General features: G+C 45.9%; 1 protein-coding gene across 3 annotated transcripts; it reads left to right on the forward strand.

The window, feature by feature from the left end:
- Window positions 1-2,689: 2,689 nt before the first annotated feature.
- Window positions 2,690-14,969, forward strand: ZNF75D (zinc finger protein 75D). Of its 3 annotated transcripts, none has more exons than XM_053891536.1 (6): window positions 2,690-2,945; window positions 4,697-5,217; window positions 6,428-6,620; window positions 7,350-7,441; window positions 7,776-7,902; window positions 14,010-14,969. In XM_053891536.1, exons 2-6 carry the CDS (start codon window positions 4,771-4,773, stop codon window positions 14,717-14,719), a joined length of 1,569 nt encoding a protein of 522 aa, XP_053747511.1. In that variant the 5' UTR covers window positions 2,690-2,945; window positions 4,697-4,770; the 3' UTR covers window positions 14,720-14,969. The 3 variants fall into 3 exon arrangements, with proteins under 3 accessions (XP_053747511.1, XP_019295275.2, XP_019295274.2); XM_019439729.2 differs by lacking the exon at window positions 2,690-2,945 and adding an exon at window positions 3,012-3,182; XM_019439730.2 differs by lacking the exons at window positions 6,428-6,620; window positions 7,350-7,441.
- The last annotated feature ends 582 nt before the right edge of the window (window positions 14,970-15,551 follow it).

Here is a 15,551-nt window from a genome sequence, read left to right on the forward strand (position 1 = left end):
TCAAGCAGGCTCCACACTCAGCACAGAGCCTGACTCAGGGCTCGATCCCACAACCCTGGGTTCATGACCTGAGCCAAAATCAAGAGTTGGAGGCTCAACAGACTGAGCCACCCAGATGCCCCACAACTGTTTTGTTTTTTGTTACTACTTGTTGCATCTCCTTCAGCGCAAAATGAAACCTTTGGAATTCATTTGTAGTGTCAACAAAATCAAGGAGATAGTTCACTGTCTTACAGTAGATACTCGAAATTCTGGAGTCTGTTTTTCATTAGTCTGTCTTTACTGGACAACTGCCTTTGTAGTCTTCATTCCCATTTAGCCACATCCTATCTTTTTCCAAGTTGGCTTCTAATTCTCCACATTTCTCAAGAATTTATCTACAACTGTCCTCTTCAAAGCCTTTCAGACCCTATTCAGTTTCTTTTCTATAAAGATTTCTTAGGAAGCTGCTATAGTTATTTGTTTTACTTCATCTCAACTCTTGGCCCAGTTAAAAATCACATTTTTGTGTTGTGGATTTTAATTCTGGAAACTCCTTTTCCTTGTCTTGCTCATTGCAATCTTATTCAAAATTATGACTTTCTTCAAGTTGTTTCCAGTTAAGGATCATACCTTGATTCCTTGGGTGAATCAAGGTTGAAGTGTTTAAGGGAAGGAAAATGACTTATAGATTTTACATAGTTTCTCTTTTAGTGTTTCAAACATATCGGCCAAAATTTAACTATAAATGACATCTAGGTGTTAGGGGTTAATTAGAAACCTTTAATTTTGCAGTTTTATAAAAGAGAACATGGCTCAATGTATGGTTTTCCTATTAATAATATTAACAATATGTAATGAAATGTATTTTAAGTAAATTACAACTTGTCTTCCTGGAGTTTATAGTCCTTTTATTTATTTTTATTTTTTTAAAGTTTATTTATTTTGAGAGACAGAGACAGAGTGCGAGCAGGAGAGGAGCAGAGAGAGAGAGAAGGAGACACAGAATCTGAAGCAGGCTCCCCGCTCCAGGCTCCAGGCTCCAGCCTCCAGGCTCTGAGCTGTCAGCACAGAGACCAACGCGGGGCTCAAACCCACGACTGAACCGTGAGATCGTGACCTGAGCTGAGGTCGGACACTTACCTTACTGAGCCACCCAGGCGCCCCGTAGTCCTTTTAAATAAGATTCTTCTCTTTGAAGCATACAAACCATAGTAGGTTGAAGAGAGCATTATACTTATTTCTATAGTCATTCTAAATGGCTGTTAATCTACAGATGATTTCTATTGAAGACAATTACAAGGAATAATTTTGTGCAGATTAATATATAAACCCCATATGGTTTAAAAACTTACGATTTAAAAAAACAAAGAAAGAAAAAGAAAATGTCTTTCATCTAACTGCCCCCATAGGTTAGTGAGTGATTCAATTTGAAGGGTAAGCCCAGGAATTGTTCACAAGTAACAATGCCTTGACTTCTTCATTGTCAAAAAACATTAGGTGAAAATGCCTGACTTCAGGAACATAGCTTTGAAAGAACCATTCTAAAATGGTTTCTCTGCTGAGGCAAACATATTTACTAGGGTTATATATCACAGATAATGGCACTGTCTCCTCTAGCACGCTTTTGGGGCAGCTTTGTTTTTCAAATGGGGATTGACCTTGGCTTGAGTCTCATCTGCTTTTGCATAGGTGTTATTTTTCTCCTAGGCACGCAGGTCTCTTTTTTGCCTGCCGGAGTAGTTACTGGCAGTGACTTTCAAAAGACTTTCAGTTTCATCCTCACTGCCCTACTGAGCTACAGTTTCCCCTCTATTGATTCACAGTGACAGTTTTCGTCCAAACGGCTCAACGCTAGGTAAACACTGATAATGTGGATAACTGACAACCCAAGATACAGATTCTTAGAAAGATGACTTATCCAGAGGACTATGCTGAACATTACAGGAGATACACAAATGAAACGAGGGTCCTGTCGTACAGAGAAGCATAATGCCGTAGAAAAAGCATGCGGTGGGGCGCCTGGGTGGCTCAGTGGGTTAAGCGTCAGACTTCGGCTCAGGTCCTGATCTCACGGCTTATGAGTTAAAGCCCCGCGTCAGGCTCTGTGCTGACAGCTCAGAGTCTGGAGCCTCTTCAGATTCTGTGTCTTTCTCTCTCTCTCTCTGTCCCTCCCTTGCTCACATTCTGTCTCTCTCAAAAATAAATAAAAACATTTAAAAAATTAAAAAAAAAAAAAAAAGAAAAAGCATGCGATGAAGCAGCAAGACCTAAATTCTTGCCTAAAATCAGCCGCTGGCAATCTATGTGACCCTGAGGACGTCACGTCCTACATCTCAGGAGGCTCAGGACAGGTCTAGGGACGACTTTCGGGGCGGTGGCCCTCACTGGGGAGTTTCTAGTAGAAAGGGCTGCCGGCCGCCAGAACGAGACCAGGCACGATCTGCGCTTGGCGATCAGGGCCACGAGATCGCGGCACCTGGAGTCAGTAGGCTACACGGCTCCCAGGCGACGAACAGCTTACGGGGCTCCCCTAGGCCTCCACCCGGCTTGGAGAAGGCGTGTTCGCGCCCGGGGATGAGCCGGAGCAGAAGGTCGGCTCCCGCCTCGGGTGGGAAGGACCAGCGGCTCGGTTCCCGCCCGGCGGCGCCAGGTAGAGAGAGGGGGATGGCTGGGCGTGGCTGTCACAAAGCCACCGGAAGCGCATCCTTTCTTTTCCGGTTGGGCCCGGTCCACAGAGCACAGAATGGCGAGTCAGGGTACGGGGTCAGGGAGCTAGAGGGATCAAGTGGGGGACCGGTCCTCCCAGGGCCCCGCGCTCCGGAGCTCGGAGCTCCACTCTCCAGGCCCGGAGAGGAGCGGGAAGCGGGCGCCTCCTCCCCTAGGGCGGCGGGGAGGCCTGTCGACCTTGCAGCCGAGCAGAGGAAGAGGGAAGTGGCGTCCGCGGAAGCCAGAGCTGGGCGGAGGTAATGGAGAAGCCGCGTCGCCCCTGGGATTCGGTCCGGCGCGCTCCCGGCGCTGCGGGGCGGCACGTGCCAGTGGCAGCCCCCTCCCCCCCGCCCCCCGGTGACGAGCAGGGGCGGGGCCGGCAGCCTCCCGCGGCGCGCGCCGCTGGGTCCCAGCCCCGCGGCGGCTCGGCCCGGCCGGTCCTCGGGCTCCGGCCGCCGCGTCCCGCCTCCGCAAGCAACCTCTTTGTCCCCCAGGTGCGCGTGCAACCCAGGGATGCTCCCCGGGCACCTTTGGGGGCCGGCCACCCGCGGAGCGCTCCGGGGCGCGTTTGCGGTCGGGCCCGAGGACGTCTCGGACTCGTGGTGGGGGTGGTGCAGCGGTGTCTCCGCTGCGCTCCGCGAGACTTCCGCGTTTCCGCCGGCTGGTGGTTGGGTCGCCGGAGGAAGGGGCATCCCAGCCTCAAAGACGTTAGCTTCTAGTAACCTAGAAATAGAGGAGGCGCCCCCCCCCCCCCCCCCCCCCCCGTACCCTCTGAGCCTGGATAGGCAGCAGGGAACCAAGCTTTTGTTTGAATGCCCGTGGCATCCTCAAAAGAACTTTGTTGTTTCTGCTGGCATACCTCGGGGAAAATCGGTCTCTCAAGGCCACCCTTAGCCCTACTTAAAGATCTATACGACCCTGACCCTGAGGAAATGTAAAGTCAAGAGAAGGGCTACCTTTACTAGGACCCTTCCTGTCTCAGAAGAGCCTTAATCATCACCCTTTCTTTTTCTATGTTTACAAGCCGACATTGTATTTAGTAAACAGGGCCGACTTGGCTTTCCGGTAAAGTAAGCAAAAAACGAATACACAGGTCCAGAATTGCACCGTGCCCTTAAGTCTTCCCAAAAAGTACCCCCCAAAATGTTGACATCTGGTTGCTCAGTTGGGGGTATTTGCTGAGGGGAGTAAGGTTATTTTTTTCCCCTAAATGCTTTACTTCTTTCTGATAGGGTTGTCTCAGTTCTCCTGCCAGTATTAATACAACGGGAAGGAGAATATCAAATGTTCCACGAAGTAAAGGTTTCAGTCTTCTAAGAGGATGAAGGGGCAAAGAAGTTGTTTCCACCTAACTAAAGACAAAAGACTGGGATGATTTGTTAACGTTTAGAGAAACTTGGACATGCCCTGTTTGTGAAGATAGGACAGGAAGCACACAGATTAACTATTGGCTACTCTCAAAGCTCTTTTTAGCGAGTGGGTGCCAATATTTTCACCCACCAGCCTTTCCTCGACCTTTAACAAAACAAGGAAAGTTATTGGGGCGCTTGGGTGGCTCAGTCGGTTGAGCGTCTGACTTCAGCTCAGGTTGTGATCTCGCGGTTTGTGGGTTCGAGCCCCGTGTCCGGCTCTGTGCTGACAGCTGAGCCTGGAGCCTGCTTCCAATTCTGTGTCTCCCTGTCTCTGCCCCTCCCCTGCTCGCGCTCTGTCTCTGTCTCTCAAAAATAAACATTAAAAAATTTTTTTTTCAAAAAGGAAAGTTATCAATTGACATTTGCTTTTTCTGAGCCTTGCTTTGTGTCAAAGCTGAGTAAGAGAAAAAAAGAGAGAAATGTGCATCCTGAAGTAATCTGTGATCATGAGTGTTCTAATACGTGGCGGGTGATTTTAAAAGGGAGATTGGACAGGTTCTTTTCTGTTCATTCTTCTCTTATAACCGTAAATGGCAAGTAAATGTGTGCCATGTGGCTTTCTTCTTGACACGTACTTCTTTTCTCCCCTCCTTCAGTGCCCTTGAGAAGATCCGCTCATTGGTTTTATACCAAACCTGACAAGGCCTCAGTTGTCCAAGGCCCCAGGAGGATGTCACACATAGGAGTAAAACTGTTCCTAGAGCAGATGATGATGAGACATCTAGAGGTGAAGGCATGCTTGTACCCCCACATGGAGGCTTTATGGGAGACTAAGGAGTCCGTGAAAGAACGCTCTGGTGAGAGGAAGAAATCCAGCCCACGAATGGACAGTCTTGGTCCCGAGAGCGCTCACCAGCACTTCCGGAGCTTCTATTACCATGAAGCACCTGGGCCGCACGAAGCTGTCAGCCAGCTTCAGGAATTATGCCACCAGTGGCTGAGGCCAGAGATCCACTCGAAGGAGCAGATCTTGGAACTGCTGGTGTTAGAGCAGTTCCTGACCATTCTGCCCAGGAGCACCCAGAGCTGGGTGCAGAAATATCATCCACAGAGCATCAAGGAGGCTGTGGCCCTGGTAGAGCGCTTTCAGAGGGAACCTGGTGGAATAAGTGATGAGGTGAGAGGATTCCTTACATGTACAATAAAATAGGGTAAAGGTGGATATATCTGGGGGGGGAATGGGGTGGATTAGGCCACTCTTCTGTTCCTTTAGGACAGCTAGGCAGGGTCTGGAGTCACAGGCGGGAAGCAGTCACAGACGGCAGGTTTCAGAGTTCTGGCCATCTTTCTGGGCCTTAGAAAAAAGAAATGCCTTTTGCCCTTTTTCGGGCCGGGGTGAACTAGAGTTGGTGGGCCTAGTCTGGCATGGCCAAGGAGAGAGGACTTGAGTTCGTGAAGGCAGAGAAATAAAAGGCAAGACCGAGTAGGCAAAGGAGGAAAAATCCGGGGGAAAAATGCATAGCACTTAGCAAAGGAGAGAGAGGGTGGTTAATAGAAGTATCAATCAGCTCTGGGAGGACTGAAGGAAGAGGAGAAATGGAAAGGAAAAAGTGAAACAAGGATCCAGAAAGAAGAAAAATGACTAAAAAAAAAAAAAAAAAGGGACAATGCCAACAGGGGAGTGGACAGAATCAGGATGCTGAAGGGTAGTGCCCTGTCTGGTGGGTGCACGTATCTCTGGGCCAGAAGAAAAGACCTTCCGTCACTCTCCCTTAGTGGTCTACCCTTGGCCTTGCTGGGGAGTGGGGAATCAGGATATGCCCTCGGGAGAAGGCAGCACCCTTCCTTTCCATGGGGAGCCCGCCTTGAGGAACACAAGGCAGGGTCTATTTTTGGTGTCTCTCTAAACTGGATCCTACGGAGGGAGGTTAGAGTCCAAATTTTCCCCCGGTTTTTCCTCTCCCGCATCCCCTTTCTCCATGACATCCTTCCCTGGCCATGAGAGGATTGGAAAAAATCTGAGAATCTTTTTTTTTTTAATCCAACTCATTATTATTTAGAGAAAAACTCAGAAGATAGAAATGCCCTTGGATGAGGATCCATGTCCAGAAAGCAAGCTCGTGAAGGCAGCCTGCCCCCACCCTGCTCGTGGCCTGTGTGGCTGGAGGCTGGCAGCAGTCACAGCTCATTTCATGTTACACTAATTTCCCCCAACGATGTATATGGTTCTCTGGGAGGAAATGGTGACGCAATATCGCTTTAGGTTTTTTGTTACTTCCTTGAGTGCCACGCCCTTTCCTGAATCTGGGCTCTTTTGTTCATCCCTCCGCCACCACCCCGAAACCAAAAGTAAGTTCTGTGCTAATGAGGATGGGGATTATTTCTAGGTCACAGCCCATGATCGGGGAAAGGAGGCAGTGCCCTTGGGAGGAACAGCAGTGGCCCCAGGCTTTAAGTGGAAGCCCGCAGAGCCCCAACCAATGGGTGTGTTCCAGAAAGAATGTTGGAATACATACCGGGTACTACAGGAACAGCTGGGCTGGAATACTCACAAAGAAACCCAGCCTGTATATGAAAGAGGTGAGGAGCTTCATAATAATTCTCTTCTCCTGGGAGCTGTGACGGTAACCGGTTCAGCTGGAACGTCATGGGAATTTGCCAGGTGCCCAGCCGGGCCGGCTGTTCGGACGTCTCTCAAGTTGGGAGTACAGTAGGCTAACGGTGGGCGGCGGTGAGGGTCAGCTTCGCGTACAGAAATGTCCAAACCATAGAACCCCGGTATTGATGGCGTGGACCTTGCTCCTTAGAAATTTGAGAGGAGAGAAGACGGAACAGGGACGGAGGGATCATCTCACACGTCTTATGTCAGGGAAGAAACTGGGGTCAGAAATAGATTGTCATGACAGAACGGGGGGGCGGGGGGAAGAGTGGCGCACCGGGAAGAAACACAGTATGAGACACACCATCTGCACTAGAGGACCCAGGCCTTTCGTTTTCAACCACCTCGAATTCTTGCCCACCCCAGTAAACGATGTGTTTGGTGAGAGGGAAAAAAAACATAATGGCTTTCCTTTTGTCAAGTTCTCTCGTGAAATCTGGGGGAACAGTGAACCGGGGAACCGGTTCTTTGGAGCGGTGGATATTTGGTTCTTATTGACAAGGAGAAGGCCACTCTGGCACCACACACACACTTGTGAAGGTGAGCCATCTTTACTGAAGGACTCCTGATGTTCTGTGGTGTAGAAATCAACTCAGGGTATTTGTGAACCTAAAAGAGAGAAATTTTCTCTGGCTCTTTTCCATCCACAGCGCTGCCTGCTCAACAGATTCTAGCCTTTTCTGAGCAGAAAAGCACCCCAAACTGGAAGATGGCGTCTGAGCTCATCTTGCCTGAGTTCCAGGTGAGCTGTACTTTCCAGCTTTCTCAGGCAGCCTGAACATGGCCTTGTCTGTGCTTTTCTCTGCTGCCCATGACCCACAGTGCTCGGCGGGTGCTCTGAGGCGTGTTAGCCTCGGATGTTCACCTCTAGGTAGCTAGGCTGGGCACGGTGGCGACTGGGCCCTGCCCACGCTGCTTCCCGATCTCTGGCTTTTTCCTTTCCTGCCATCTCACCTTTTTCCCTCTAAATCTTAATACTCTTCTTTGGTGACTGGCCTGCTGTGTAATTCAGAAATGAGTGAAAGGGCGGCTTCTATAGTGGCAAGTACTAAACCCAAACCCATTCTTTTCTTTAGAGCTTGTTGACATTTGAAGATGTGGCCGTGTCTTTTTCTGAGGAAGAGTGGAAATTACTGGACCCTGCTCAGAAGATCCTTTACAATGATGTCATGCAGGAAAACTACGAGACTGTCATCTCTCTAGGTAAAGATTCTTCCTCTCCTTTGTGTGGAAGTTGAGTGATCTGGCCGCAGTTTGTGGAAAATCATCTCCTATGGGGGAGTCCCAGTGTTCCAGTAGCTGCTTGGGTCTCAACTGGATGGTGTGGGGGAAAGGAAAGACATATCCGGATCATTCCAAATAGATCCTGACTACAGTCATGTCTCCCCGTCTTCTGCTCTCACCGTCCTGGTCTAAGCTGCCATCGTCCCTGACCGTGTCTGCTTCAGCAGCATGGGACTTCCCTTCCCCATACTGCTTCACGTGCGCGCCTGGCGCTTCCTTCTCAGCTTCCTCCTTGTGTGTCTACTTACAACCATAGGAGACTAGAAAGAAGGTACTGAGTCTAAGATTCTGCCCATTTAAACACCTGGAGTAAATGAAAGTATGAAAGAGTCATTCATTCTCCCTGAAAGTAATCTGGCATTATGATAGTAGTCCATGACCTCAAGGTTTTCTTCTCAGAACATTATTGTTAACCCCCTAAACTTGAAGTAATCTGTTTAGAACAGTGGGGAAAATCGCAGACCCAGGGTCCCCAAGAGTTCAAGGACAATCTTGGAGGGTCTCCTGCAGGTAAGTATATACATGGGAAGGGGAGAAATGTTCTTTGATAAGAACCTTTACAGGAGATTAATATCCCAAGATTCTACTCCTGTGTATTTTTTTAAAAATTTTTTTTTTAACGTTTATTTATTTTTGAGACAGAGAGAGACAGAGCATTAAGAGGGGAGGGGCAGAGAGAGAGGGAGACACAGAATCCGAAACAGGCTCCGGGCTCTGAGCTGTCAGCACAGAGCCCGACGCGGGGCTCGAACTCACGGACCGTGAGATCATGACCTGAGCCGAAGTCGGACACTTAACCGACCGAGCCACCCAGGTGCCCCTACTCCTGTGGATTTTTAACGGAACTTCTTACTAAGATAATTGTAGATTCACATGCAGATTTAAAGTGTAATACAAAGAGAAGCTGTGTACAGACACTTCACCCAGTTTCCCTCAATGATAACTTTTGCAACAGTATCATATGATATTACAACCAGGATATTGATATTGATATAGTCTTCTGACCTTCATATTTTCAGTTTGTGTTGATTTGTGTGTGTATTTAGTTCTGAAAGTTTTATTACAAGTGTAAGTTTGCATATTCACCGCTGCAGTCAAGATACTGGACAGTTACATTACCACAAAGGCCTTTCTTTTTTTTAAAAAAAAGTTTATTTTGAGAGAGAGAGCACGCAAGCGCGTATGCACAAGCCAGGGGGAGGGGCAGAGAGAGAGGGAGAGAGAGAATCCCAAGCAGGCTCTGCACTGACAGAGGCTGGGACTCATACCCCAAGAACCTTGAGCCCATGACCTGAGCCTAGATCAAGAGTTGGATGCTTAACTGACTGAGCCACCCAGGCGCCCCACCACAAGGACCTTCTTGTTGCCCTTTTAGAGCCACACACACTTGTCTCCTACATCTCACCCCATCACTGACCCATGCCAACTGCTGATCCGTTCCACATTTCTAAAATTTTGCCATCTCAAAATGTCATATGAATAGAATCATAAAGTGTGTGACTCTTCGGCATTAGCTTTTTTCATTCAGAATAAATCCCCGGAAATTGATCTAAATTGTTGTGTGTATCATAGTTGCTTTTTTTTTTTTTTTTAACACTACTGAGTAGCACACCATGATACTGAGAGAACGCGGTTTGTTTAACCATTCATCATTGAAAAGATACCTTTGCAGTCTTCATTTTTTGCCTATTGTGAATGAAGCTGTCATGAGCATTTATGTACAGGATGTTTTACAGAGATACGTTTGCATGTCTCTGGAGTAAATGTCTTAACAGTGCAATTGCTGGTTCATATGGCAATTACATATTTAATTTCACAAGAATGTGCCCGACTGTTTCCCTGTGGTGGCTGTAGCATTTCACATTTCCCACCAGCAATGAATGAGTGATCTAGATTCTCCTTATCCTTGCCAGTGTTTGGTTTGTCTCCATTTTATTTTTGCCATTCTGATAGGTATGTAGTGTTCTCTCATTGTGGTTTGGGGTTTGCATTTCCCTAGTGGCCAGCGATGTTTTATAGATTTTCATGTGCTTTTTTGCCATCTGTGTATTCTCTTCAGTGAAATGTCTTTTACCCGTATTTTAATTGGATTCTTTTTTAATTGTTGAGTTTTGAGAGTTTTATATATATATATATATATATATATATATATATATATATATATACATATATATTTTTATGAACAAAGTCTTTTTTTAATGTTTGTTTATTTTTGAGAGAGAGAGAGAGAGAGAACATGCATGTGCGCAGGGGAGGGGCAGAGAGAGAAGTGGGCTCTGTGCTGATAGCAGAGAGCCCGATGTGGGGCTCAAACTCGTGAACTGTGAGATCATGACTTGAACCCAAGTTGGACACTTAACCAACTGAGCCCCCCATGCGCCCCTGTAAACAAAGTGTTTTTTTTAAAATGTTTATTTATTTTGAGAGAGAGTGTGTGCAGGTCTGCGTGAATGGGGAGGGGCAGAGAGAGAATCCCAAGCAGGCTCTGCGCTGTCAGTACAGAGCCCAACACCACTGACTAGGGACTTGACCCCATAAACCCTGGGACCAAGACCTGAGTCGAAATGAAGAGTCATGCCCAACTGACTGAGCTACCTAGGTGCCCCGAGAGTGTTTTATATATTATAGATTCTAGCGCTTTGTTGAATATGCAGATTGTAAATAGTTTCTCCCAGTCTGTATAATGTCTTTTCAATCTTCTTCCTAGGGGCTTCTATAGAGCAAAAGTTTTTCATTTTGATGAGGACCAAGTTTTTATTTAAAAAAATGTTACTTAATGTTTATTTATTTTTGAGAGAGAGAGAGACAGACAGAGCATGAGCAGGGAGGGGCAGAGAGGGGGGAGACACAGAATCCGAAGCAGGCTCCAGGCTCCGAGCTGTTCGCACAGAGCCCGACCTGGGGCTCAAACCCACAGACCATGAGATCATGACCTGAACCGAAGTCGGACGCTTAACCGACTGAGCCACCCAGGTGCCCCAATGAGGACCAACTTTTTAAAGACTTTTTATTTATTTAAGTAATCTCTACACTCAACATGGGGCTCATCCTCATGGCCTTGAGATCAACAGTCACATGCTCCACCAACTGAACCAGCCAGCCGCCCCATGAGGACCAATTTCTCATTTTTTCCTTTTATACGTTGTATTTTTGGTGTCAAAGCTAGAACTCTGACTAACCCTAGATCCTCCACTGAATTGTCTTTGCACTTTTCTCAAAGATCAGTTGGGTATATTTGTATGTATCTATTCTGTTCCGTTGAGCTCTTTGTCTGTTCCTCTGCCAACAGTGTACTGTCTTGGTAACTGTAGATATATGATACAAAAGACTTAATATCTGTCAAGTAGACGGATTCTTCCCCCTTTATTCTTGTTTGTAAAATAAAATTTTATTTTAGCCCTTTTAGGGCCTATGTCTTTCCACGTAAATTTCAGAGTAAGCTTATCAATGTCTACAAGAAACTTTGTTGGGATTTTGCTAGAAATTACATTAAACCTACGTATTAGTTTGAGGAGGATTGGTATCTTTACTATGTTGACATTTTTTTTGATCAGTGAACATAGTCTCTATTTATTTAGGTCTTTGATTTCTTTCATCAACTTTCTGTAATTTTCAGTGCACAGATCCTCTGAATGTTGTGTGAAGTACGTGCCAAAGCATTTCATTTTCACTGGAGTATTTGGAGATGATATTGTTTTTAATTTTGGTTTCTTGCACTCTCTTCATACAGGGATGCCACTGATTGTGTATTTTGATCTTGTCTTCTGCGACCCTACTAACTCAGTTATTATTTCTAAGAGTTATTTTGTAGATCCCTTGAGATTCTTATACCTAGGTCATCACATTATCCGCAGTGCCTTTTGATTTCTTTTTCTTGCCTTAACTTTTTCTTGCCTTAGTTGGAATAGCTCCAACTTCCTGCTGTGTTGAATAAAAGTGGGAAGAGTAGACACCCTTGCCTTGTCCCCAGTCTTTTGGAAACATTAAGTCTTTCACCATCACCTGTTAATGTTAGTATGGTTTTTTTTGTTGTTCATACTCTTTTATCAAGTCAATACAATTCCTAACTTAGTGTTTTTATCATGAATGGATGGGGGGATTTGTCAAATACTTTTCTGTGTCCGTTGATAGGAGTATGATCCTTAAATGCTTGTTGATATGGTATGTTATGTTGATTGATTTCACATGTTGAGCCAGTTTTGCCTACTTGCAATAAATCCTTCTTGATCATGGTATATAATGCTTACATATTTTTGTATTCAGTTTGCCAATATTCTGTTCAGGATTTTTGCATTTAAGTTCACGGGGGATGTTAGTCTGTAGTTTCTTTTTTAGTACTGACTTGATATGATTTTGCTGTCAGGGTAATACTGGCCTTATAAAAAGAGTTGGGTAGTATTTCCTCCTCTTTTCTGGAAGAAATTGTATGACATTGGTGTTAATTCTATAAATATTTGGTAGAACCCTCCAGTAACACCATATGGGCCTGGATTTGGAGGAGACCTAGTTCAACTATGAATTCACTTTGTAATGGTGATGGTGCTGTTCAGATGATCTATTTCGTGTTGGTTGGTCTCGTTTGTGGTTTTGAGGAACTGCTTCATTTTTTCCCAACTTTTAAAAGACACGAATATAAGGCTGTTTATGGTATTTTCTTACCATCGTTTTAGTTGCTGCAGAATGTGTAGTGATGGACCCGATTTCCTTCCTGACATTGGTGATTTGGGTTCCCTCTCCTTTTATTTTTGTCAGTTGTGATAGAGGTTTCTCAATTTTACCAATTGCTTTGAAGAACAAGCCCTATGGTGGTGACTTTTGCTCCGATCTTTATTATTTCCTTTTTCAACTTGCTTTGGGTTTACCTTAGTTTTTTTCTCTAGTCTGTTGAGGTGGAAACCCAGAGTATTGATTGGAGACCTTTCTCCTTTAGTGTTGGAAGTGCTTAGGGCTATGCCTTTTCCTCTGAGTGCCACGTATTTTAATATATTATAATTTCATTTTCATTCGACTGTGTCTTTTTACATTTTCTTGGAGACTTTCTCTTTGAACCACAGAACTTTCAGACGTGTATTATTTCATTTCCACATATTTTTAGATTTTCCTCTTTCTGTTTTTGATTTCTGGTCTGATTCCATTTTTGTCAGATTGCCTCTTGTCACTGTTGTGAGAAGTTGTGATTTTTTTTTTTTTGTTCTTGCTCCAACGGGTGATTTTTGATTGTATCCTGATCATTTTATCTATTACGTTAGGAGAGTCTGGGTCACATTTCAATATTTTAATTTAATGAGCAGTTCCCCTATTTTAGTTTAGCACATAGGTTCTTTGCTGCTTTTGTGGGTTATGCTTCCAGTGACAGTTTAATTTTCAGAGGCTTCACAGTGTTATTGTGGTTTCCTTGGTTTTCGTGTTCCTGCCAGGGCTCCCATGTGTGCCTGCTGGTGTTGCTCGAGGGGGAGGAAGGTATTTTGGAGGACAGAGTGCCTCTCTGTGGGAAAAGGGGAATCTCAGACCCTCAGGGATGAAGAGGCTTTCTGGGCCAGGCCACTGTGGCTAGGTGCCTCTTGCTAGTTCTGCCTGCCCACTTTGGAGTCTCCTAGCTGGGGTTCTGATGTTGGCAGGCTTCCCATTCAGACTGGTGCAGGGATAAGCCTATCCAGGCAGCCTTCTGTTGCTAGGTTGACGGTGGGAAAACACTAGATCAGGGTTGCCATCTTCCGGTGGGTGTGGGGACGTAAGACACTCTGCTGTGTTACTCTGCTAGTCCTGGGAGCCCAAACCATTTTGCATTCTTTTTAGCATCTTTTAGAACTCTCTGTTGGTTGTGGCTTGCATTCTTTAACTGGTTCGTTATTGTGCCTAGCCAGGAGGATCCGGAGGAAATGCGTCTATGCCATTTGCCCGTATCGGACCAGGAATCACTTGTTCCCGTGTTTTTGAAAAAGCAGTCATCATAGATTTTTCTCTCCATTCCTATAGTTTTCTTGTTCTGGGACACAGACGGCTGACTCTTCTGTTTATTCCAACAGGGTTAAAGCTCAAAAATGACACTGGAAATGACCAACCTATATCTGTTTCTGCATTAGAAATACAAGCGTCAGGACGCAAAGTGTTAAGAAAGGCCAGAATGAAAGTTGCCCAGAAAACAACAGGCAAAGAAAATCACGGTGCTACACGTAGGCTGCGGAAACGGCATCGAGCTTTCCTAGGGAGGAAAAGAAAGAAACTTTCAACTTGTAAACAAGAGCTTCCAAAACAAATGGATCTTCATGGGAAAGGCCATGCAGGAGAGAAACCTTTTAAGTGTCAGGAATGTGAGAAAAGCTTCAGGGTTAGCTCTGACCTTATTAAGCACCAGAGAATTCACACTGAAGAGAAACCCTACAAATGTCAACAGTGTGATAAGAGGTTTAGATGGAGTTCAGATCTTAATAAGCACTTAATGGCACACCAAGGAATAAAACCCTACAGATGCTCATGGTGTGGCAAAAGCTTCAGTCACAATACAAATCTACACACACACCTAAGAATTCACACAGGGGAGAAGCCCTTTAAATGTTATGAATGTGGGAAGAGATTCATTCAGAACTCTCACCTTATTAAACACCAGAGAACCCACACGGGTGAGCAGCCGTATACCTGCAGCGTATGCCGGAGAAGCTTCAGCAGGCGGTCAAGCCTCCTCAGACACCAGAAGCTCCACAGGAGAAGGGAAACCTGTCCAGGGTCTCCGGTCTGAAGAAAATCACCGTACGGCTCTTGACCCCAGAGACGATGAAAGAGTGTAAAACTGTGAGGCACCCACGATAAAGAATTTGTCACCAACGGGACATTTTGGAGGGGTACACGCCATACGTCACAGAAAGGAGTCTAAGCTGTCTCTCTCGTTCAGCATCGTATCTTCAGCGCCTGGCACGAGACTGATACACAATGAGTACTTGCTAAATAAACGAGTGGAAATATAGCTATCAAATACCTGTAGTTACCTACTCCTCTCTCTCTCTGTGTATCTGTCTGGTTACCCAGCTTCCCCACCCTCTGTGATCTAAATTCTGCAAGTATCGGGTGCTCAGCAAATATGTGAGAGTCTTGGGTCCTACTCTCATCCTCTCTCGGGAGAGGTGGAAAAGAAGAGTATTCAGGTCCTCCGAAGGGAGCTCAGAGAAAATTATTAAGCCGGACAGAGTTTCTGTGGCTAGCATTCTGTCGACAGGAACAACCAAGCCCAGGGCTGAGGGAACTTTATTCTGCAACAGGAAAGTGCCCCCGTTCCAGCAGCCTCCCCACTGAGCCCTCGCCGCCACAGTGTTTTCTGTCACGGAATCCCAAGCTGCAGGGGAAGGCCTTAATGCCAGCACAGACCTAGGGACCTTGCAAGCACTTGGTATCTCTCCTGCCGCTCCTCTCAGCATTGAGGTACATAGAATGAAACGATGATGGAGGCAGTCTGGGCCCTCATCCCTTAATTTGTCTCTTTGTGGAAAGCCCAGGGCCGTGGTAAATGGCCTTTTTTTTTTGACTTTTCACTGTGTGAACTAGAAGCTTTCAGATGGGTGCCACACTGCTCCAGG

This window comes from Panthera pardus, unplaced genomic scaffold, assembly GCF_024362965.1.
Source record: "Panthera pardus isolate Hobbes unplaced genomic scaffold, ASM2436296v1 HiC_scaffold_27, whole genome shotgun sequence".
NCBI classification, from domain to species: Eukaryota; Metazoa; Chordata; class Mammalia; order Carnivora; family Felidae; genus Panthera; species Panthera pardus.